The 24,452-nt window shown below is 40.0% G+C and overlaps 1 protein-coding gene across 4 annotated transcripts in view; it reads left to right on the forward strand.

The window, feature by feature from the left end:
* Positions 1 to 3,994: 3,994 nt before the first annotated feature.
* The window catches only part of LOC129761262 (neuropathy target esterase sws), a 69,080-nt gene continuing 48,622 nt past the window's right edge, over positions 3,995 to 24,452 (forward strand). Inside the window, exons 1-10 of one of the 4 annotated variants that reach the window (XM_055759081.1) lie at positions 3,995 to 4,383; positions 4,493 to 4,574; positions 4,649 to 5,208; positions 5,269 to 5,475; positions 5,530 to 5,874; positions 5,935 to 6,164; positions 19,754 to 20,750; positions 20,818 to 21,093; positions 21,157 to 21,343; positions 21,682 to 21,798. In XM_055759081.1, the coding sequence (XP_055615056.1) occupies positions 4,285 to 4,383; positions 4,493 to 4,574; positions 4,649 to 5,208; positions 5,269 to 5,475; positions 5,530 to 5,874; positions 5,935 to 6,164; positions 19,754 to 20,750; positions 20,818 to 21,093; positions 21,157 to 21,343; positions 21,682 to 21,798 (3,100 nt within the window). In that variant the 5' untranslated portion in view covers positions 3,995 to 4,284. The remainder of the gene's footprint in view (positions 4,384 to 4,492; positions 4,575 to 4,648; positions 5,209 to 5,268; positions 5,476 to 5,529; positions 5,875 to 5,934; positions 6,165 to 19,753; positions 20,751 to 20,817; positions 21,094 to 21,156; positions 21,344 to 21,681; positions 21,799 to 24,452) is intronic. The other 3 variants (XM_055759127.1, XM_055758993.1, XM_055759036.1) reach the window with 3 other exon arrangements.

Raw genomic sequence — 24,452 nt, forward strand, 5'->3', positions numbered from 1 at the left:
GGTGTAGTACCTAGTTAAGATTTCTATGCCGAATAACACGCCTCGAATGTATTCTGAAGTGGCAAGCTTTCACAGTGCAAGTCAGAAGAAATTTCTTGGACGAAAAATCCCCCGGCCAGAACGGGAATCGTACCTGGAACCCCGGTATGATAATGTGGGACGCTAACCACTCGGCCATGGGAGCACCTGGATCTTTTTGTAGATCTTAAAGTTTTTAAATTAAAATTTCTCGGAAAAAGTTGAAAAAAACTAAAAAATTTCAAAAATTTCTTACAAAAAATCTAGTCAAAGAATGTAATGTAGAAAATTATTAACATCAAACAAACTACTACTGCCATAGAAATGAAGCATACATTTCTGCATAATTCAAGAACTAATCAAGTAAACTGAACCAAATTTGGCATGTGGAGATTTTAGGGGGTCCTCCCACCTTTCTGAGGGAAAAAACAAATTTCTGCATAACTCGTGAACTAATCAAGCTAATGGAACCAAATTAGGCTTATGGAGGTTTAGGGTACAATCATTGCCCCCCCCCCTCTGAACCCGAACATCCGGCATGATAATGTGAGACGCTAACCACTCGGCCACGGGTGCACAAAATGCACTCCTATATCTTCTTCTATACAAAAATACAAATAAAAAAGTAGGGCTGTCTTTATTCTATCATATTTTCTGTACAAAACATTTATTCCATGTAACGGAGGAACATGTTATTTGCAAGTGGTTGAAAACTCTTGAACGAGAATTATGTGTAAAAAGAATCTGATATTATAATGATGAATTTTGTTAGAAATACTAGGAATTTTATAGTAAAAGGTAAATTCAATGGGGTTGATTAGAAGATCAATCAATGAACAGTTCTGGACGCATGAAAAACGTGAATGTTTGGAGGTATTGATAACAAAAAACCAATTTTGAGCGGGACGAAGTTAGCCGGGTCAGCTAGTTACATATATTTCTCTACAATCTCTCCTTGTTTATAATGAAAAAAGGTTAATTTAGCACCTGGGCGGAGGGTCAATTTGAACCCCCACAGAAAAGGAATAAAATCATATATATCCAATTTCATCATATAAATCCGGTTCATTCTGCACCCCAGAAATCGTGAACCCGGGGGCGGTCCGCCACCTCCGCACCCCCAGTCAACGCCACTACCTTTTATATCAACTCATGTCTCTTATTATCAGATCACCTAACAGATATACTGGAACTTGAGGCATTTTACCATACCAAAAATTACCAACCATACCATTCACCAACAATGGGAAACCTTCGCGTGATATCTCGGCTTATGTCCAATCACTACAACCTAAACACGCATCTCTATCGCATTGGGCTCGCAGCAAACAATCTTTGTGATTGTGGCGATGGCTACCACGACATCGAGCATGTTGTCTGGTCGTGTATCCGGTTCCATGCTGCTCGCTCTCAGCTCTCTAGAGCACTGAGAGCACAAGGCAGACAATCGGATATCCCCGTCCGGGATATCTTAGGTAGCCGGGATCCTGATCTTCTGCTTCATCTATACTTGTTCCTCAGAAACGCCGATGTCAACGTTTAATGATGTTTCCTTCGTTGTGTCCCCGTTTCATATCCCTACTATCCGATCGATAAACTTTTACTTAGTCGCGGCAATACATACACACACTCTTTACAGATGCACGGGCCGAAGGTTGTGCAGTCCACTGATCATTCAACAAGAGCCAAAGGTTGTACCGCTCATGACAACTCTACACGAGCTGATGATTGCGCCGGCTAGTGACCATTCTATCCTGGATTCCACGAGTCGAGAAAGACGCACCACGCTAGATATGAGGTACAGACTAGGGGGGCGTTGCTAATTAATGGTCAGCTGCATCCCAATAGCAAGTATCCCGTGTCGGGCACACGTACAGAGCATCGAAGACTGCAACATACCAATTATGAGAACACTTGTAATACTAACCTCGAGCCAACCGCGAGTAATCGGTTACATATTACTAACATAGTTGTAAGACAAAAATTGTCAAAATATTGGACTCCCGGCCCAGTCAGGCTAACGCCACATGTGCCTTAATAAAATATATATTTTGGGAAAAAAAAGGAAAGCTTCCCCTATCCGGCAGGTTAGCAAAAAAATCAGAGCAACTGCGAACCACCGAGATAGAGAGATTATGAACCTCAAAGAAGGCCTTTCCACGATTTTGGTAACCTAGTATTATAGATTTGTTTACAGCAGAACAAAGCAACGTTCCTCACCTCTATAAAAAAAAGAACAATGGTATAGCACGCATTTCAATTTTCATCTGTAATATTGGAATGCTTTACGAAAGCTAAAATCTCATCTCACTTAATAATTCGATTTATCAAATAAATTCGAATGAATAAAGTGTCGCTTCTATGGTTACCACTCAAACAAGTCGAGTGTCACTGTCATGGTTACAGCTCTAACAAATTTTACTATTTCAAATTGAAATTCATTCTGCACATTAATTAATCATCTTATATTAATCTGAATTTCTCCACCAACAGGTAGATACGTCAGGGATCCAAAGTTCCTCCGCCACCATCTCCATTCTCTTTCATATCAAGGATCCGAGATCCCATCGCTACCATCTATGTAGAAACTCAATAGTATGGATTCAAAATCCAATCGCTACCAAACTACCAAACTCCATTATTTGAATTTCTAAGCAATATTACATCTCATGGCTTGCTATTACATGTATGTCTCTACAAAATTCGTCATATACACTATGATCAGAAAGTACTTGATTTTGTTTTACTTAAACGTACCGTGGATGTGGGAACTGGTTTCTTTTATGTTGGTACGACCTTAAAACTCACCTCCGTCAGGTTTTAGTGCCATCCGATCATTAGTGTCTGTCTGTACGTCGCAAACGGCCGGAAATGTGGTCCGACAATTCTTGGATTTTGCCATCCCTTCGTAATCTCGTATGAAAATATTGTTAAAAATTTTCCTTCGTCGGTCTATCATGGATGCATGGAGGACAGAGTCAAGCGTTGGCACATGTGTGTTGCTTCAGATGGATCATATTTTGAAGGAGATAAAAGAATGTTGTTTGAAATTGAACTGTATTTTGTTTTATTCGGAAATTCACAGTACTTTCTGATCATAGGGTACACCATTAACGGGAATTTTGACGTTGGCAAAATAAGTCCAAGAGAATAGTTGACGGGACGGTGACGGTGACGCTGTATGTGTATCGCACGAATACTCACAACGTATTAATCTTGTTTTTGAATGAGCGAATTTTTCACGTGAAAAATTCGTTCTTGCGAAATGTTTTCGTTAAAATCATTCACACTGAACTGCGAGTTGTGTTAATCTGTCAAACTATAGTCCTCCAGTAACGAGATTGGTGAAACAAATTCATGTTACTCACAAATTTGAGTTCAAGTGAAAGTGAAGTTCAATTTTTGTATTTTGTTGCGACCATCTAGATTTATTCAAAGCAAACATTAAATTGATTCGCAAATGGTAGGTCGCATATAAATTCGTTTGAATTTACATTCGTATGAAATATCAGCCCAAGGATGCATCATGTATATCTAGAATCCAGAGAATGTTATAACGTTTTTTTTTCAACAGTTTACTATTGAAAACAAAAAGTATTAATAATTAATTGTTCCGCATTTTTTCTGCCATTACAATTCTTACAACCCGTTTGGAATTCCGTTCAGTTCATATAACACAAGGGTTTTTCAGGGTCACTATTTGGAGTATTGAATGAGTTAAACTTACGAATTCTGAACAGTTAGAAAACTTTATTCAAAAGCAATTATCCTCAAAGTCCTACGACAAGTTTCCGTGTGCGCCTCTTGATATAGACCTTCCTACTTTTTTTCCAACAAATCCACCAGAACATTTTGTAGCACAAATTATAACAATATTTTCTCAGTATGTGCTTTTCCCAGTTCCCATTGCAGTTCTCAACTCAATTCAACAAGACTACACTCATGAAACAGATCACCTATAGGGTGTATTTTGACATTACTGAAGATTTGCTGGTTGTTTCTTTTCATTGCATTCGAACTCGTAAAACAATAACATAGTTGCTGCGTTTTTCATAAAGAACTCAAAAAAGCATCAAGCAGCTCGTTTCGGTAATAGTTTTGCCAAATTGTTTATTATAACGCAGGAAACTAGGAGGGAGATATCTTGAAACTAAAATGAAAAAACTCATCCTTCCGTGAAGAAGTGATTTTTTTTCCACTCGATCTCTTCGGTTTATTTGTGAAGTTTTCTGTGGTAAATCCGTTTCGGTAGGCTAAAATTACACAATGGATATTGTAGGATTGGTCAAACGGTCTTATTCCGATTATGGGACAATCCTAAAGGACTCCTGGTATACCATAATTGCAGAAGAAATCAGGAACAACGTAAGTTACGCACACCGCATAGAGTGACGTTTGGCTGTTGATAATATTGAATTAATTGCTGGTTTGAACTTTTAATCTTTGATTTTCTTTTATTGGGACTTCATTTCAGTATGCCTGGTCTCTGAGCGTATTGTTGTTGCTGATAGCCGCAATTGTTGGTCTTTATTGTTGGAGACGAATATATTTGAAAAGTAAATTAGAAATAATAGTTTATTTTTTGACTTTTGTGTGGTTCTAAAATGTTCCGTTCATATTTTAATTGCAGAACTACGCGATAAGGCGGCTCAATTACTTTTCCAGAGTCATGATCCCTCGCAGTTGCGTTTCCGAAAGCGTGACAAAATGCTGTTCTATGGACGGCGCATGTTGCGTAAGGTCAAGTCCATTTCCGGCCAAGCGTATAGTGGTCAGGGAAGAAAGCGGAAAGCTGTTATGCGTTTCGCTAAGAGGCTACTTCACATACGGCGCGAGAATGATCCGATACAGTTGCAAGTGATCGAGCCGCCTGCCGAGTATCTGGAAGAAGCGACCGAAGGGAATGATAAGGTGCCTCCTGATGCGTTATATATGTTACAAAGTATTCGAATCTTTGGACACTTTGAGAAGCCAGTGTTTCTGAAGATGTGCAAACATACCGAAATTATTAACTTGATTGCTGGTGAATCTCTGATCAAGGTAGGAGATCCGGATGATAGTGTCTTTATAGTTCAATCCGGTCAAATCAACGTTTTTCTTAACAATCCGGACGGGAGTTCGATCGCTCTCAAAGTAGTGCGCAAGGGCGAATCAGTTACGTCGTTATTAAGTTTCATCGACGTTTTAGTTGTAAGTAGAACTGTTTTTTAAACATTATATGATTGGTTGTAAAATGATTTTCAATTACAGGGCAATACTAGTCAATACAAAACGGTTACGGCAAGAGCAATGGAAAATTCGCAAGTTATTCGTTTGCCTATGTTCGCTTTCAAAGAGGTTTTCGACGAAAGTCCAGATTTGCTAGTGCGTGTGATACAGGTGATAATGATTCGTCTGCAGCGTGTGACAATTACTGCGTTGCATAATTATCTCGGCTTGAGCACTGAATATATCCAGGTTGGTTACGAGTTGAATGTTTTCGATTTACTCAAAAATATAATTTCATCACAGTGCTCATCTCAGCGCAAGAAAGTGGCCGTTCCGATGAAGAGCAGTCCTGGACATCGTAGGGTACCGTCAGACATCCAGGTGGCATCCCACTCACTTGTTGGTCATGCGGTCACCAATGAAAATAGGCCGGATATGCTAGCGGATTTATCGGATCACGTAGGAAGTCGGCGAACGTCGGCACTTCCAAGCGAGCCTATGGAGGATACGGTCATGAAATCGATAGCCATTGAAGGTTTTCTCAAAGAACTAGGCCTGAAGGATGAGGATCGTCCGTTTATCGAAGACAATATAGTACTGAAAGAGATCGCACCGGGGACAACTCTGACGCACCAGGGAAGGAGCGATGTAAATATCGACGACGTTAATACATTTTATAGACAGAATTAAACCAACATTACGTTCCAGGATGTACTGCTCATTTTTGTCATAAGTGGAGGTTTGACAATCGCACAATATCCTCTCGTAAATGTTGGTTGCAACAAAAAGCTGGACAAATCTGAAAATCATACCGTAACCATACATCCTGGTGATGTTGTTGGTGGATTGGCTGTTTTAACGGGAGAGAGTAGTTTGTACACCATTAAGGCGAAGCACTACTCCCGCGTGAGTTTACTTAGCAAGGAGGTCATCTACAAGTATGTATCAACTACATTATATAATCAGTGTGTTCAATATATTCTGGCAGTGGCGTAGTGGCGGATGGGGCTGTCCGCCCCGGGTGTCAAAACCTGTGGGGGTGATCTATATATCTGTGATCTATATACCCATAAACTGGGTGCTGTGAAACCAATTTATGGGGTAATCACAGCCACTGGAGTATTCTGCGACTCAGATAATGGATCAAGTGCACGGTTATTCCTACCAGAATTTTATGATTAAAACTTCTGTGTTATCTGTACTTCTGATGCGTTATACTACACGATCTAGCGCAGAATATTTACAAACCTCTGAGTAACGTGGTGACCAGACTCAATGCACTGGTAATTCTTTTCGTGGTTGATAGGAACAGTCTGGCTGAAATGGCAATTAAAAAGGTTTTATTAAATTCATTGATTAGAAAGCGTTCTGGAGCTGAAACAGCTGGATTGCTGAACTCTTTTTTCGTGGAAAGCGTTGAACAAATCCCTAACATGATTCCATCGTCATCACCGGCAATACAAGAAAATGAAGAGTCACAAAGTTGCTTTGACAAGTTCCAACCGATCAGTATGTGGAACCTTAAACAAACGGTTACAAATCTTAAGGATTGTAGTGGCGTAGATAATATTACGAAGCGAGTAATGATTGACTCATTCAATGTAATGTCGAACCAACTACTTCTAATTGTAAACGACTCTCTTTATCATGGCATGTTCCCAGAAGCATGGAAGAAAATAGTGGTGATCCCGATACCAAAAATACATAAATCGACTAGGCCAGAAGACCATAGACCGATAAACATTTAACCACTTTACGAAAAGGTTTTGGAGACGATTGTGGAGGAACAATTGATGGCATATGTTGAACGTGCCGGAACTCTGTTGGAAGAGCAATCCTGTTTTTGGAAACATCACTCTTGTGAATCAGCCTTGAACTTATTACTCTTAAAGTGGAAGCAGTACATAGAGCAAGGAAAAATAATTGTTGCTGTTTTTGTAGATCTTAAACGAGCCTTCGAAACAATTGATCGGGAGAAGCTGAAAAGAGTGCTGAGGCGCATCGGTATCCGTGGGACCGCGCTGGATTGGTTTCACAGCTATCTAGAAAACCCTGTACAAGTGACGAATTACAACGGTTGCATATCACCAGCAGCAGAAGTGACTTAGGTGTTCCACAAGGTAGTGTGCTTGGACAATTGTTGTTTATATTGTATATAAACGATGTGAAATTGATCCTGCAAGAAGATACAGTACTGTTTGTCGTTGCAGACAGTTTCGACGAATGCTTCAATAAAATGAATCATGAGCTGAACACGTTTTCCGAGTGATTAAAATGGAGGAGGCTTAAGCTGAACCTTACCAAGACAAAATTCATGGTTGTTACTACACGGTTGAGTACTAATATAGATAGAACAATTCAAATTGACGGTGAGGAAATTCAGGGAGTAGAGTCAATGAAGTATCTCGGAGTTATGTTGGACAGAAAATTGAATTTTAACGAGCACATTAGCTATACAATACGTAAAGCCGCCCAAAAGTTTGGTGCACTGCGCAGAGTCAATCGCTTCCTGACAACAGATGCGAAAATTATTTTCTACAAATCAATAATCGCTCCTCACTTTGATTATTGTGCTTCTGTTCTGTTCCTCGCGACGATACAACAAAGGAGAAGGATGTAGATCGTCCAGAATAAGATCATGCGTTTAATTTTATGTTGTGATCGGTTGACATCAAGAATAAGAATGCTAAACTATCTGCAATGGATGTCCATTCGACAACGAATCGAGTTTAACACATTAGTTTTTGTATACCATGTGACGAAAGGAATGGCTCCACAATACTTGAGAAGCACGGTAGTGTATGGAAGAGATGTGCATCGTTACGAAACAAGGCAAGCAGGAGATCTTAGATTGCAGAATTTTAAAAAGACGTGCACACAAAATTCCCTATTTTACCAGCTTCCAGAAGCCGCAAAATGGGCAAATAATTTAAGGGAAATCAAAAATATATGTAAAGTGTTTGTATCACAACGAGCCTTGAATTGAGAGACAAAGATGGAATACACGGAAGTGAAGCAAGATAAAAAGGAATCTCTCAGAATTGAAAAAAAAATATCGAAAGATATCTGCTCATAAACCTTCCACACTTCAAAAGATGAAAAGAAGAAAAGATGAGCCAACTGAAAAAGTCGATTTGACAAACCGGCAACTACGAAGTTTCGGAAAGGCAGCTATTGCTAGAGATACTAGGGCTCCGTAGTAATTTGAAGGCCGCTGGAATTAATTCTAACGATGCCATTAACACGTTCGTCGCCCAGTTAGATCTGGTCAAATTTCTTGCTGGGCCCAAATTCAACTTTTGGTGCTCTAGAGAAACAAGCGGGCAAGAATAAGAATGTTTTCGGGATCGTTTCTGGACTACTTTTCTGTTCAATTCGAATGAAATCAACCGACTACTGATTAGAAAACATACAAAAAATATCCATACAAATTAAACACAAATTTCTGCATTACTTGAGAATTATTCAAGCAAATGAAACCAAATTAGGCATATTGAGGTTTAAGGGTGCAATAAATGTTTCTATGGTGGTTAGACTCTCCACCCCCCTCTTTAAGGGGGGGGGGCTGTCATACAAATGAAACACAAATTTCTACATTACTCAAGAATTATTCAAGCAAATGAAACCAAATTAGGCATATTGAGGTTTTAGGGCGCAATAAATGTTTTTACGGCGGTTAGATACTCCTCCCTCTCCTCTAGCCCCCCTTAGGTGGTCTCCAGCCCCTCTATGGTGGTTAGACTCTCCACCCCCCTCTCTAAGGGGGGGCTGCCATACAAATGAAACACAAATTTCTACATTACTCGAGAATTAATCAAGCAAATGAAACCAAATTAGGCATATGGAGGTTTTAGGGTGCAATAAATGTTTCTATGGTGGTTAGACTCTCCACCCCCCTCTCTAAGGGGGGGCTGCCATACAAATGAAACAAAAATTTCTACATTACTCGAGAATTAATCAAGCAAATGAAACCAAATTAGGCATATGGAGGTTTTAGGGTGCAATAAATGTTTTTACGGTGGTTAAATATTCCTCCCTCTTCTCTAGCCCCCCTTAGGTAGTCTCTAGCCTCTCCACCCCACTCTCTAAGGGGGGGGGGGGCTGCCATACAAATGAAACACAAATTTCTACATTACTCGAGAATTATTCAAGCAAATGAAACCAAATTAGGCATATTGAGGTTTTAGGGTGCAATAAATGTTTTTACGGTGGTTAGATACTCTTCCCTCTTCTCTAAGGGGGGCTTCCATATAAATGAAAAACAAATTTCTGAATTACTCGAGAATTAATCAAGCAAACAAAACCAAATTTGGCATGTGGAGGTTTTAGGATGTAATAAGTATTTCTATGGTGGTTAGACACTTCTTCCGCTCTCTAAGGGTGGGCTGTCATACAAATGAAACACAAATTTCTGCATAACTCGAAAACTAATCAAGCAAATGGAGCCAAATTTGGCATGTGAAGGTTTTACAGGGCACGAAACGTTTCTATGATGTTTGCGCTAGCGAAATTGATCGTTGTTCGAAACTGGAAACGGAATTTAATGTGATGGAACGCACTCCTATATCTTCTTCTATCTATACCAAAAAAAGGATCACCGGATGTGTTGATAAGAGCAGAACTCGAATTGTCCGATTTAGGGCTGTCTGAGCTTAAAATTTTCTTTCTCCAAGAAAATTGCTCTTTGGGCTCCCTAGAAACAGTAGGCGTGTTTGGTTTTGCTAATTCGAATTTAGTCAAAGCAAAGATGGCGTCGAAATAGCACGTGCTCCGCGAACGCGTTGTACGGTGCTACGAAACGCATTTCCAGCAAGGAAAAAAGTTCACGGTGGCACATTTTAAGGAAGAAAATGTACCTGTCAGTACGGTATATCGTATCCTGGGTTCCCTGAACGTAGAGCGGAAGGTCGGAAGTGGTCGTCCGGTGACGATAATGACGAAGCAGAGGAAGACATCGTTAAAAAAGCTTTTTGACAACAAGGACGCAACCAGCCTGCGTGACGCCGGTCGGAAATATGGCTGCTCCCACGTATTGATCCATCGGACCCTCAAGATGGAAGGAATCGTCTGCAGGAAGAAGACGAGGTCGCCGGAGTACACGGAAGAGCAGATTGAAACGGTTAAATCACAGTGTCGGTGGATGACCAAAAAATACCGTGGGACGTCTTTCGTTCTGGACGACGAAAGCTATTTTCCGCTGTCCAAAACGAATATTCCAGGAAATGATAATTACTACTCCAGCGACAAGTCATCCACACCGCCTGAAGTGAAATACAAGTTCAAACACAAGTTTGAAAAAAAGGTTATGTTGTACATCGCCATTTCCGACCGGGGCATTTCAAAGCCTTGGTTTAAGCCGAGCGGTCTGGCAATCAACCAACCAATTTATTGAGAAGAGTGCCTCGATAAAATCCTGCTGCCGTTCCTGAACGAGCATCACGCGGATGGAAAGTACGTCTTCTGGCCGGACAAGGCGTCTTCCAATTACGCCAAGAAGACGCTGGCGTATCTTGAGGAGAAAAAGATACCGTTCGTGCCGAAAGATCGTAACCCAACAAACTTGCCCCAGTGCCGCCCAATAGAGGATTTCTTTGGCTCACTCAGTGCCCTAGTGTATAAAAACAATTGGAGGGCCAAGGACACGAAGCAACTGACTACAAGAATCCGGAATTGTATCCGGAAAATGGACGTAAGTGCCGTACAACGTTCTTGTGAGAGCATCGTGACAAAGTTGCGTCGAACAGCAGACCACGGCACTTACTCAAACATTCACTAACATTTTTTTGAAGAAAATACATTATGTTATTAATAAAAATTATTAAATTGTAGTGTCGTAATTTTCATGTCATTGGGATAACCATTGTATCTGTTGGCAAATGAATAAATATAAATATATAAATATATAGTTTCTGGAAAAAAAAATACTGAAATCGGTGAAAAATAAAAGACGGGTGGGTAATGTCAGGGACATAACCGGAGTGACGTAGGACTATACAAAGGGGACAGCTTTTGTTAAATATATATTTCAAATATATTGTTTTATTTTCTTCTCCTACGTGAATACCTACCTATCTACCTGAAAAATGGATTAGTTTACTGTTTACTCTTTATGAATATGTTGATGGTTCTGAAAAGAACCTTTGGTGTTGTGTTTTTGTTATCACTCGATATTCCCATCTTGTTCGGTTAAACCTTCCTGTTTATCTATTGCGTTTGCCACTCGCCACAGCTTTCACAGTTGGAAAATTTCTTCCCATCCAGCTTGATATGTCACAATATGTTCAGAAAATTACACTTAATGCGACGTGCCGAAGAAACACTTTGCCACTCACTGAAACTAATTGTTGCCTTGATGTCCACCGAACCGAATGTGTTCTGTTCTGAATGCGGTTTTTCTTATCGTCGCGAGTAGCTTTACCAGCCAACTCGATCACTTCGGCGGCCGAAACTATATAACGCCGGCTAGGTGGACTGGTGCACTGGTACTAACGCGCTCGGCCTAGCTACCCTTGCTGAGCAATTGGCGGATACACCTACGGGGAACTGCACACTTGCACGGTTCGAGTGGGACTTTGCCTTTCCCTTAACTTGTCCTCCTTTGTTACGTCCATGATGCCGATGCCGTACAACCACACGGGTTTACGGTTTGAAAGAAAATAAGATTTTTTTTTGGGGTCCGCGTGTTTTATACTCTAGCGGTACACACTCACAGGATAGAGACAAATCGGCAGACTCAGCCAGAGGGGCGAGTCCAACGAGACGAACGAATGAGCGTTAAAAGGGAGCGATGGCAAAAAAATACATTCATTACGATTTGTTCGCTCGTTGGATTCACATGCAGACTAAAAAGGGTCCTTTTCAGGATCACAAAATTATCTTCAACCTAAAGAGTTTATTGTTTTGTTATCACTCGATATCCCCATCTTGTTCGGCTAAACCCTCCTGTTTAGCGATTGCGTTTGCCACTCGCCACAGCTTTCACAATTGGAAAATTTCTTCCCATCCAGCTTTGTGACATGTTGTACAGTAACTTACATTCAATGCGACGTGCCGAAGCGCCACTCAGTGTCGCATTGGAGGCGATTTTAACCTGTAATTAAACATTTGCGATGACAGTGGTACAGTGTCGACTTTCAATGTGGGGTCATAATTTGGACCCCGAACTCTATATTTACAAAAATCTCCAACTAAATAAGTCGCATTACATGTCCGTCCAATTAGCTAAATGTCGAACTAATTGTAAATTACTGTACTTTCAATCTGGAAACAATTTAAGAATTGGTGAAAATTGAATAATCAGGAAAGTCCCCAACTATCAATAAGCTCAGAACAACTGCCAAATTCACATACTCATCAGATCCTGGCAAAAAAATTATGAAAAAATCAATTTGTGTTTTATTATTATTTTGGATAATGTTTTAGAAAGCATTGAACTGTATTTCCTAAACTCTTTTTTGGAAGGTTTAATGGCCCTGAAAAGCGCTTTGTTTTATGGAATGGTTCCAATTTAGAAAACTTAGTACTCGTGGTTTGGAAAAAACCATTTCGAACGCCCTCGATGTCGCCTTGTTCTGGATCACAATTCTCGTTCAAGATTTTTCAACCACTTGCAAATAACATGTTTCTCCGTTACATGGAATAAATGTGTTATACAGAAAATATGACAGAGTAAAGACAGCCCTCAATGGTTAATGGTTCCTTCCTCGAGTTCTGGGATTACACATCCGGTGATCCTTTTTTTGTATAGATAGAAGAAGATATAGGAGTGCGTTTCATCACATTAAAATCCATTTCCAGTTTCGAACAACGATCAATTTCGCTAGCTCGAGTAATGCAGAAATTTGTGTTTTATTTGTATGGCACTTCACAGAACCAGTTACTGACAAAACGACTCATATAACTCATGTCTGAGAGCATTTAACGCAGTTTGCTATGTCCACGATTTTGGTATGTTCAAGAATACGTTTAAGGCTAGGATTAGAGACATAATCTAAGTTTCAGTCTATACGATTGTAAATCGAAGACGAGGACAAATAAATAAATAAATAAATATCCGGCATGTTCAGGTACTAAAATTGAGAAATCGCCGAAGGTCGCTAATTTGACCGTGTACGATGTGCACAACTCTAATCAAAGTACCGTCCGGAGAATTCGTATGCGAAAAGTTTATCGTAATTTCGGTGCCTGCAAGCAACCAAACAGAACGCTGAAGTAAAATATGGTGACCAAAAGATGCACTCGAAAGTTGTACAACAAGGTTTTGACGAAGTACGAATGATGCATGCTGATGATAACGAATCATACGTGAAGATGGATTTTGGACTTCTCCCAGGCCAGAAATTCTATAAGGCCATTGGCAGAAGAGATGTCCCCAGTAATTTTTTCTTGATTTGGCAAGAAATTTGGGAATGTGAGCAGAGCACCAAGGTTTTCGTCACAAGCGTACAATGGACACGAGCTCACTACTGATTTCTCAATTTATTCTATTCCACCACGCTTGTACTGAAAATCATTTTCAACCCCGTTATAGAATTCTCCTCCGTGATTGAAGTCATTTCGCACACTTCGTAGTATCTACTGTAGTATTCTACTACAACCAGTATTGTCCCTCCGGCAATAGTCCTAAAAAATCCATCGCTACGTTTTCCCACGGTCTAGCAGATGAAATTCGCCGGCTCATTGATTCCGGAACGGCCGAAGCAGATACAAGTTAACATTCTCTACAGCGCTTCACATAGGTCTCAACATCGGAGTCCAACTTGGGCCACCACACCGAAAATCGAACATGGTTCTTCATCATTCGGGTGCCTGGGTGCTCTTCATAAGCGAGACATAGCACCTGTCTCAAGTTCCGCGGTTATATCTTGATTATTGGTCTGAATTAGAGCAGCTCCCAAAGTGGTTGGACTTGCATCGGCAATTACAGACGTAGTGTCGTTGCAGTTGTAATATCCCAATTTATTCTGTTTCACCATGGCTTGTTTAATATTATTGAATGCATTCTGTTGCTGCTCCGTCCATACGAATTTTACTGTTTGATACAAGAGTCTCCTAAGTGGTTCGGCAACTGCAGCTAGATTTGAAATGAATTGATTCGTGCAATTTGCAAAACCTAGGATGTTCTTGACTTCGGCCACATTTCCAGAGTGACGGAAAGACAACAGTGCTTCCTCCTTGGTTGGAGCTAGCCGCATCCCTTCGGAACTAATCAGGTGACCTAAGAATTGTAGTTCGGCCACCCAATTATGCATTTCTGATGGTTCAAAACAACTTCGCGTTTCTCAAGACGGGTTGAGATTGCGTTACTTAACGTGACATAAATAACGCATCAATACCTTCAAACAATCACGTTTTCTTATTAAGCGCATGTTCATGGGTCCAATCGCAGAACTATTCAATGAATTATCTTCTAATCGACCCTTTGAAATTACCTTTTTTTATTTCTACTTTCAAACGAAGATCAATTTCGTTAGCGTAAACATCAAATGGACTAACAACGCTTGTCACTACGTAATTATAGAACATATGGGAATAGAATTTTCCCATTTTTCTTCAGAGTTTTCCGAAAATTGTCATGTTTGGTTGAAATATGCATTATTTTTATGGGACTCCTTCTCCATTCCAGAGGAGGGAGGAGTGTCATACCACGATAGAAACATTTTTCGTACCCAAAAACCCTTAATCCCAAATTTGGCTCCATTTGCTTGAGGAGTTCTCGGGTTATGCAGAAGGGAAAGGGGGTAAGTATGTAAAGCCACCATAGAAACATTTATTGCTTTACCGCCATATGCCCAACTCGGTTCTATTGATTAGTTCTTGAGTTATGCAGAAATGGAAAAACAGAGTTTTTTTTGGGAAAAAAATTATAGGAGGTTGTGTCCAAGATACGACCGCATTGTGACGTAGAACTACGCTGTTATTTTTTATAAGTCGCTTGTTTTTACCTTCGGATATTATTCTATAATGCTGTGAAATTTTAGAAACAACTACTTAGTAGAATAATCTCTGGATCGGTTTTTTCATTGTAGAATCAGTTGACGATAATTGATTGATGATTCATTCTTGCCCTCGCAAAACAATACACTAGCTGATCGTTTTATTTTTTATTATTTCATGTCAATGCATTGGAATTTTACCTCGAACGCCTTTTTCGCAATTTGCACCAGCAACATTATTCCACATCTTATAACTGCATCAATATATCTTTGGAACCGCATGGAAACAACAACAACTTTTCAACAATGATAACCGTTGCAAGTATCAAATATCATGCTACATATTATTTAGTATTGCCTCAAAGAAATGGCACCTCTAGGCATCGTTCGTACAACGTAAACCAAGCGCCAAACAAGCGTTCACCATAGCATGCATACAGAGCCTTACATTGGTGGCTTGAAACTACCAGAAATATAAACACTTCTCATCATTTTGCGCTATTCTCAAAAGAAACGCTTCTGTTAATATTACTGGCCTTGAGAAAAGTTGTATTACTTTCTCATGCTTGAGAGAAGCGCAGCTGTCACCCTTAGTGGAGGAAGTTTTGTTACTGGCAAGCGAAACCTAATCACATACAAAATTCCAGAACGACATTTACTTTCTTGGTGACTAAACAAGCGAAATAAACTCTTTTCGTTAATAACGACTTCGAAAATAGTAGCAATGCTTCATTATGATCAATATTAGCGCAAATGCAATCCTAGTTGAAGGCAGTTTAATAACCAAATAACTTATAACATTCCAGTAAGACATTCAAGATGCTTGGTGTTCCCCAAATAATTTTTTTGGCACATAACATTAACACCTGCATCGCCATAACGTCAGTTTAATGCATTGATGCATTCTCAAAGGCACCAACGAAGCCCTTATGATGACGGAAAACAAACAATGTTAACTGCTTGGAAAAAGACTGAATAATGCCACACAGCTTGTACTCTGATGTAAAACCCATCGATGCGAATTCGCTGATGAGGTTGTCAAGAGCGACCGCCTTCGCCACCAGCGGGGGGAGCTTGATTTTGGTTGCTGCCTGGGTAACTGCGTTTACATTTTCGACCGACGCGCCGAAATCGCCATCGCGTGCATCATTAGATGACGCTTGTCTCGAAATTTTATTGCCCCTGGCAATGCGTTCGTTTTTTGCAGGGCTCGAGCCTGCCTTCCTCTTCTTCTTACTCATCACACACTACGCGAAGCGTCCAATTTATGACGCGGAAAGAAAAACACACGATACGAATAACGCGAAAAACGAATAGAAAAAATCACACGACGATATCCAAGTTGGGTTACCACTGGTGGGGTCCAATCTTAGATCGAAGCGCAGCGAAAGCAATGTGAACTGGATTGCTCAACAGTCCGATGCCGAATGAAAGTATGCCGCAGCGAGATCCACTATTTATACTCTAGGCAAGTATTCCCCTTCATTCTTCTTCTTTTCCTTTGTTCACGGAGACTTTAAATCCTACGATTTCCCCTCCGTTGATCGTCGATAAGTTGCTCGTTATTGACAGCTCTGTTCGGGAAAGCACACAAATGGACAGAACAAATGTAGGGGAAAATAGAAACGTTTAAAGTTTTCATGAATTTTAACCATTTACAAACCAGGGGATTCTAATGTATAACATATCAAACAAATCTTACGGCATTTCCGATTCGTTTAGTATGTAAATCGTCAAAATCCGTTCACGGCAAAAATAGTTATTAACGTTAACTTTATTTCATAAAAACGTGACCTGTTTTCTGATTTGGCACCCTTAATGAAAGACGTAGTTCTACGTCAAAAATATTTCGAATATATCACGCGAGAATTTTTTTAGAGCATGATGTATTCGAGACGTTACTGTACTTTGAATCCACAACAGACTATATTGGACACAGTAAAATAAGTAGTAATATATTATACATTAAAATATTATACAACAAATATTGACGTGGGACTACGTCTAACCGGAGTATATGGGAGGTAAAATGAAAACCTAAACACAGAACATGCAGGAAAAAATGAAAGATTCCAAATGCTTATAACTCGAACATTTCTTACTGGATCGGAAAGATGTTTGCATCAATTGATACGGAATATTTCTACGCTTCTATCGCAATGAATAAAATTTTATTTTTCATTAGAAAAACAATTGAATAACTGTGAAATGTCAAGCGTTATCTAAACGCCTTAACTGCCTAGTTTTGATTGGTCCGATTTACGGTTTCCCGAACACAAACTTCTAAATCAATGTACCTGTGGGAATCCGCTTAGCAAATATACATGCAAGTAGGGGACATTTTTGTTCCAACCGAGCTGCGTTTCCCTAACACGGACTTCAAAATCAATGTGCATGGGGGAATCCGCTTTGCAAATACATGAAAGTTGGGGGTATTTTTGTTCCGACTGAAATGTGCTTCCCTAACACAGACTTCAAATCCATGGAGCGTGGGAAATTGGTATTGCCAATACATGCAAGCCGGTTGCATTTTTGTTCCGGCTGAAATGTGTTTCCCCAACACAAACTTCAGAATCATGGTATCTGGGAAAATTGGCATTGCAAATTCATGCAGGTCGGGTGTATTTTTCTTCCGACTGAAATGTGTTTATCTAACACAGACTTCAAATCCAAGCAGCGTGGGGAAATTGGCATTGCAAATACATGCAATTCGGGGGCATTTTTATTCCGGCTGAAATGTGTTTACCTATTACAGACTTCTAAACGAAGGTGTCTGGGGAACTCGGAATTGCAAATACATGCAAATCGGGGGCATTTTTGGTCTGACTGAAATGTGTTTGTCTAATACAGACTTCAAAACCAAGATGTCATCATACCAAACGTAAAAGGACTGTCATTAAATTTACTTGTACGAAGAACATAATCTTTCCAAATGCATGAATTGACCTCACATGGCATTATACAATATTTTTACTCACAAAGTAAATATATTGAATTCAATTGAATTCGGCAATTGTTTCATTCAATCAAAAATTAAATCAATACAAACAAATGCTTGCTAAGCTAAGGTAGTCTCACGTCAACCTTACGGTTATATCATAGATATAACCAGCCCATTTTTTCGCAATCCACAAATTCATTTCTACAAACAAAAAGTTACAGGAGGGTTGTGTCCGATATACAATCGCATAGTTGTCGTAGAATTCCATTAGGCTATCTGTTGCATGCTGATTTGGGATATGTGAAAATTTACATCGTTAAGCTCTTTCATAATTGTTTTGTGGCCTCGAAAAGGGCCGTTTTGTTTGGTTGTTGGGTTCACCCACCAGTGTTACAACCGAGTAATGATGGCAGAAGGATGGTGATTAGTCAATGGGTGGTGCTTATTACGATAGAAGATGCCGTAGTGGAATGAGATATGATGAAAACCGTCCTCTGTGGCTCTGGACGAGATGGCTCCTGTGTTCTGTATGGATGAAGTAATAGAAAAACTCACCAATGTAATCTAAATGAATAAAAAAGGGTCGCCAAAGATGTGCAACCCCCGATAAATGTTCAGATTTGAGCCAGCTATATTTTGTGGTATTCTTTTCTGTCCGTAGATCAATGTTACGGAAAGAAAAATCGAAAAATTCTGAAGGAAAGTCGGCAAATCCGGAATTTTGAATTCCTATATGTTCTACAATTTCATCGTCCTAGGCGCTGTTAGTCAATTCGATGTTTGCGCTAACAAAAGTGGATCTTTTTTTTTGACGTGGGACTGCGTCTAACCGGAGTATATGGGAGGTTAAATGAAAACCTAAACATAGAAAATGCAGGCAAAATGAAAGATTCCGAATGCTTATAACTCGAACATTTCTTACTGGATCGGAAAGATGTTTGCATCAATTGATACGGAATATTTCTACGCTTCCATCGCAATTAATAAAATATTATTTTTCATTAGATAATCAATTGAATAACTGTAAAATGTTAAGCGTTATCTGAACGCCCTAACTAGCTCGTTTTGATTGGCCCGATTTACGGTTTCTCCAACACACCCATCAAAACCAAGCAGCCTTGGGGAAATCGGCATTGCAAACACATGAAAGTATGGGGACTTTTGTTCGCACCGAAATGTGTTCCCTAACACAAACTTCAAAACCAAGCAGCGTTAGAGAAATCGGCAATGCAAATACATGAAAGTCGGGGGTATTTTTGTTCCGACTGAAATGTGTTTCCCTAACACAGACTTCTAATTCATGGAGCGTGGGGAAATCGGCATTGCAAATACATGCAAATCGGGGGCATTTCTGTTCTGACTAAATGTGTTTGTCTAATACAGACATCAAAACCAAGATGTCATCATACCAAACGTAAAAGGACTGTCATTAAATTTACTTGTAACGAAGAACATAATCTATTGCATGAATTGACCTTACATGGCATTATACAATCTTTTTACTCACAATTGAATTCGGAAATTGTTTCATTCATTAAAATTTTTAATCAATACAAACAAATAATTGCTGAGCTAAGGTAGTCCCACGTCAACTTTGCGGTTATATCATATATAGAACCCACCCATTTTTTTAAATACAAATCTATTCCAGCATAATGCGTGAACGCCCGGGTGTCGTGCTCGATATCGCTGACAGCGTGGTGAAGCGACTTTCGCCGCTAGTGCGCCAGTGTGATTTCGCGTTGGACTGGAATTTCCTCGAATCTGGAAGGGCAGTTTATCGACAGGACGAAAACAGTGACTGCACCTATATTGTGTTGAATGGTCGACTTCGGTCGGTCATCACTCACCCCAATGGGAAGAAGGAAATTGTGGGAGAATACGGCAAGGGAGACTTAATAGGCATTGTGGAAATGATAACCGAGACGCCTCGTACAACAACTGTGATGGCTGTCCGTGATTCAGAGCTTGCCAAACTACCGGAAGGACTTTTCAATGCAATTAAATTCAAATATCCAATAGTAGTGACACAGTTGATAAGCTTGCTGAGCCATAGAATTTTAGGATCGATGCAGTCTCAATCAATCACCGGGAGTTCGCTGAGTTCCGTCCCGTTTGATACGAACCAACAGATTCAGCATCGATACTGCACGGTGGCCATCGTTGCGACAAGCGAAGATGTCCCACTGACTTCGTTCACGTACGAATTGTACCATTCGTTGTGTGCTATCGGTTCCACACTGAGACTCACATCGGAGGTGGTACGCAAAACGCTTGGGCCACAAATCATGGATCAATCGAACGAATATCGTTTGACTAGTTGGCTTGGTCAACAGGAAGATCGTCACAATATAGCTCTATATCAGTGTGATTCAACGCTTGGGACGTGGACTCAGCGCTGCCTGAGACAAGCTGATGTAATACTCATAGTTGGTTTAGGTGATCGAGCTCCTACAATAGGGAGGATTGAAAAAGAGATCGACAGACTGGCGATAAGAACTGCGAAGGAGCTGGTACTGCTGCACCATGAGGGTGCCGCTAGGCCAACCAACACCACTAGTTGGTTGAACATGCGAGCTTGGGTGTCGCGGCATCATCATATCCAATGTCCGAAGCGTATGTTCACTAGGAGGAGCCAATATCGAATCGTAAGAGTTTCTTATATTACGAATGACATATCATTTGGTTGTTTAACTGCGAATGTTTCTATTTCAGAATGATTTATACAGCAAAGTGTTGATGTCTGAGCCGAACATTCATTCCGACTTTTCTCGGCTAGCTCGCTGGTTGACTGGCAATTCTGTTGGGTTGGTTTTGGGAGGAGGTGGAGCCCGTGGGGCAGCTCATGTAGGTATGCTGAAGGCAATCCAAGAATCGGGAATACCCATAGATATGGTTGGAGGGGTTAGTATTGGCGCTTTCATGGGCGCATTGTGGTGTTCGGAGAAAAATATTACCACCGTAACGCAAAAGGCTCGTGAGTGGTGCAAAGTAAGTTGAACTAAAAAAGATCGACTGAATTGATAGATTAATTGTTGTTTTTTTTCTGCGTAGAAAATGACTCGATGGGTCATCCAGTTAGCGGATCTGACTTATCCTATCACATCGATGTTCTCCGGCAGAGGCTTCAATCAAACGATTCGCGGGACTTTCGGTGATGTGTGCATCGAAGATCTTTGGATACCATATTTTACACTAACCACGGACATCTCTGCCAGTTGTGCACGAACGCATACTCACGGTAATATTGGATTTTCTTTTAATATGCATACATATATGTCAACATTTATAGCCATATTTTACTATTTTCGCGCGCTTTCGAAATATGTTCTGAGAATTTAAATTTTCGAAAATCGCACAGGTTTTTTCTTGCCATATGTCTTTTTGAAACCGTCTCTCTTTTTTCTTCTGCTTTTGGATATGTTTTTTATTCGTAATTGCATTTAACACATTATTTCATTACTTATTTGAACGAAAATTACGTTTGATCTAAACTGTATTACTTTCATACAACACTCAAACACATTCCAAACTGAAAACGATGCGTGAATGAAACCTATGTCGAATATGTATATGAAGGCTCCCTTTGGCGTTATGTTCGATCGTCCATGTCACTAAGCGGATACATGCCCCCGCTGTGTGATCCCAAAGACGGACACCTACTGTTGGATGGAGGTTATGTCAATAATCTACCAGGTAATTATGCATTTTTCTCCCATTCCATTGAATGTTCTCTAAATCATTTATTTAAGTATTTCATTATTTGGCCTCGATCACTGGCTATAGATATCATCGGCTATTTTTATGTTTCTCAATCGATATCGTTAGAAGTTTTATAAGAAAAACTAACACGTTAATATGATGATTAAACTGCGTTCCGGTCGTTATTTTCAAACACCTTCTAACAGTATATAACCATCTCATCCCTTTTGCTGGAAGTGAAACAGAAACACGTTTGCTGCTTCGTTGAGTAAAAACAATATGGTAGAGGTTTTATTTTGCCATGGTTTCAAACGGTTATGTGTGTATGGATTTATGGTTTAGTAGTGAAAATATCATACCAAACACCTTTGAAATGCTTACCGTTTATGTTTACAAAAAATGTGTCACAAGGAAATGAATCATGAAATGTGGATAACATTGTTGTAACAGATTAGAATTTTCGATATTTTACATGATATTGTCAGCACCGTTATACAAATAAAGGTCTCGATTGGCCTGAGTATACATTCCCCCTTATTCTACGCGGCGAGTGACGTGAGATAGCAAAGATCCCCTCTTCATTGTGGAAGCTACATTAATTTTCAACTTCTTTTTGATACCCGAGTCGATAACATATGAGGACACGACTTCAAATCTCACCTAGTGACCAACTATTGTAAAAATAAAAGAAACAGCCATATGTGAAAAAGTTTACAAGTCGTCCGAGCCCAGATTGGTATCCGAAAGTTATCAGTGATATCAAGAGGAACATTCTATCGAAACCAGTGCGTTCCATAAGAAAAAAATTGGAGGAACCATGGTGATATACACAGGAAAACGAAAAAAAGACACGAGCACAGAAAAACACACATGATAACTAATCACACCCATATCAACGTAAAAAATCAGATATCTGCCCAGGTCAGATTCAAATGTTCATACGAAGTTCCCTATATGCAAGTAGTTCTTAAATTTTCGAACGAACAGAGACGGAAAATTAATGCTCACATCTTTTGGGATTGGTGTTTTCAAACCATCTGGCGTTTAGCTGAGAGGAACATGGCCTGGTAAAAATTGATGTTGATTTACACAAAAGTAACTACTTCTTGGTTCAATGCAGCAGTTTCTGTCATTACATTTCTGTAAAAGATACTAGGATGTCCTTACGTGATGAGCAAACCACTCGGCATGATATCGTACCAATTCCGCTTAATCGATTTGGGAGTTTGCGGACTCAATATATTCTGCTTTGATGGGGTATCCATCAATTCCACAGGTTCCAGGTCATTCCACACATAACGATTCCCCTGCATATTCAAAATGGATCGTTTCCAGTTTCGGGTTCTTTGTTTTGTGTTTTTTTAATCCAACTGAGATCCCTCATGATTCTGAGGAAGTACCTGCAAACTCCCGGGAAATAGGAAACATCCTACGTTCGACTTGGTTGATTGCACTGCGTCATTTGTAACAACGAATATAGCATCTAGATTAGCACTTTCGCCGCCCCGTCACCCAGATATGGGTGACATTTTCCTCGTTCAAATTGAATTGGATTTTAAGCGGATAGATAGAGGATCGATAGAATAGGCATTCAAACTATAAAAACTATTTTTTTTGCAAAATTCAATTCTATTATTCAACAAAATAGCCGCTGAAGGAGAATACGGTGGATGATGCGGAAACAATTCGGAGCCCAATTCATACAATTACACACGTACTTCGAAAAAAAAACTCCCAGAGTGCCGATTTTTGACATAAACTTTTTTTTCGAGATGACACTAGATCTCGACGTTTCATGCAATTTTAACACATTAGGCATCGAATTTTTTTTTTCGAAAACCCCGATTTCCTATATCGGGAAGATCTTTGTTCGTGAGATTTTTGAACCATGTTTTAGCTCTATGTATTAATGGGACATTGTGGTCGCTTTCGGGGAGTGACAAGTGACGGATGGCTTTATTGGTGATGGCTTTTGTTACCAGGTGGGTGAAGGGAAGTTGCCCACTTTCTGCCATTACAGCAAGAGTAGGACTGGTGGGAAAAGCGCCAATTGCGAGTCTAATTGCTTTATTGTAAATTGGTTGAATGGTGTTTAACACCTTGTCCCCTCCACGGCTGAAGGTGCCTATTCCGTAAAGGATTTGTGGGACCAACCAAACATTTACAACATTTAGCAGCGTCTTTCTATGACCAGAGGCTAGGTTGCCCGCGATAGACTTGATGATGTTCAATTTCTTTCTGGTGGCTATTTTGGTCTTTTGGGAATGTGATAGGAAGTTGAGTTTCTTGTCGAAAGTAACCCCTAGTATTTTCAATGTCCTCATTGTAGGGATCGGGGTTTTGTTGAGCTGAAGATAGGTTCTCCTTCTGAGAGCTTTTCCGATATGTATGTGTTTGGATTTCTCCGGGGAAATTTTAAAATCTGTTTTTAGAGCCCAGTTTTGGATGGAGTCTAAGGTTTTTTGAAGCTTCTTTCTCTGAATTAAGCCGAAGCAGCTCGTAGAGATAAGAGTGATGTCATCTGCATAGACTATGATCTTTATATGGTCCGGGATAATCTCGAATAGAGATTGCATGGCAATGTTGAAGAGGGTTGGTGAAAGTGCTGAGCCTTGTGGGAAGCCGTTTTCTGGGATTTTTAGAGAAGA

Source organism: Toxorhynchites rutilus, chromosome 1 (genome assembly GCF_029784135.1).
Source record: "Toxorhynchites rutilus septentrionalis strain SRP chromosome 1, ASM2978413v1, whole genome shotgun sequence".
Classification (NCBI taxonomy): domain Eukaryota; kingdom Metazoa; phylum Arthropoda; class Insecta; order Diptera; family Culicidae; genus Toxorhynchites; species Toxorhynchites rutilus.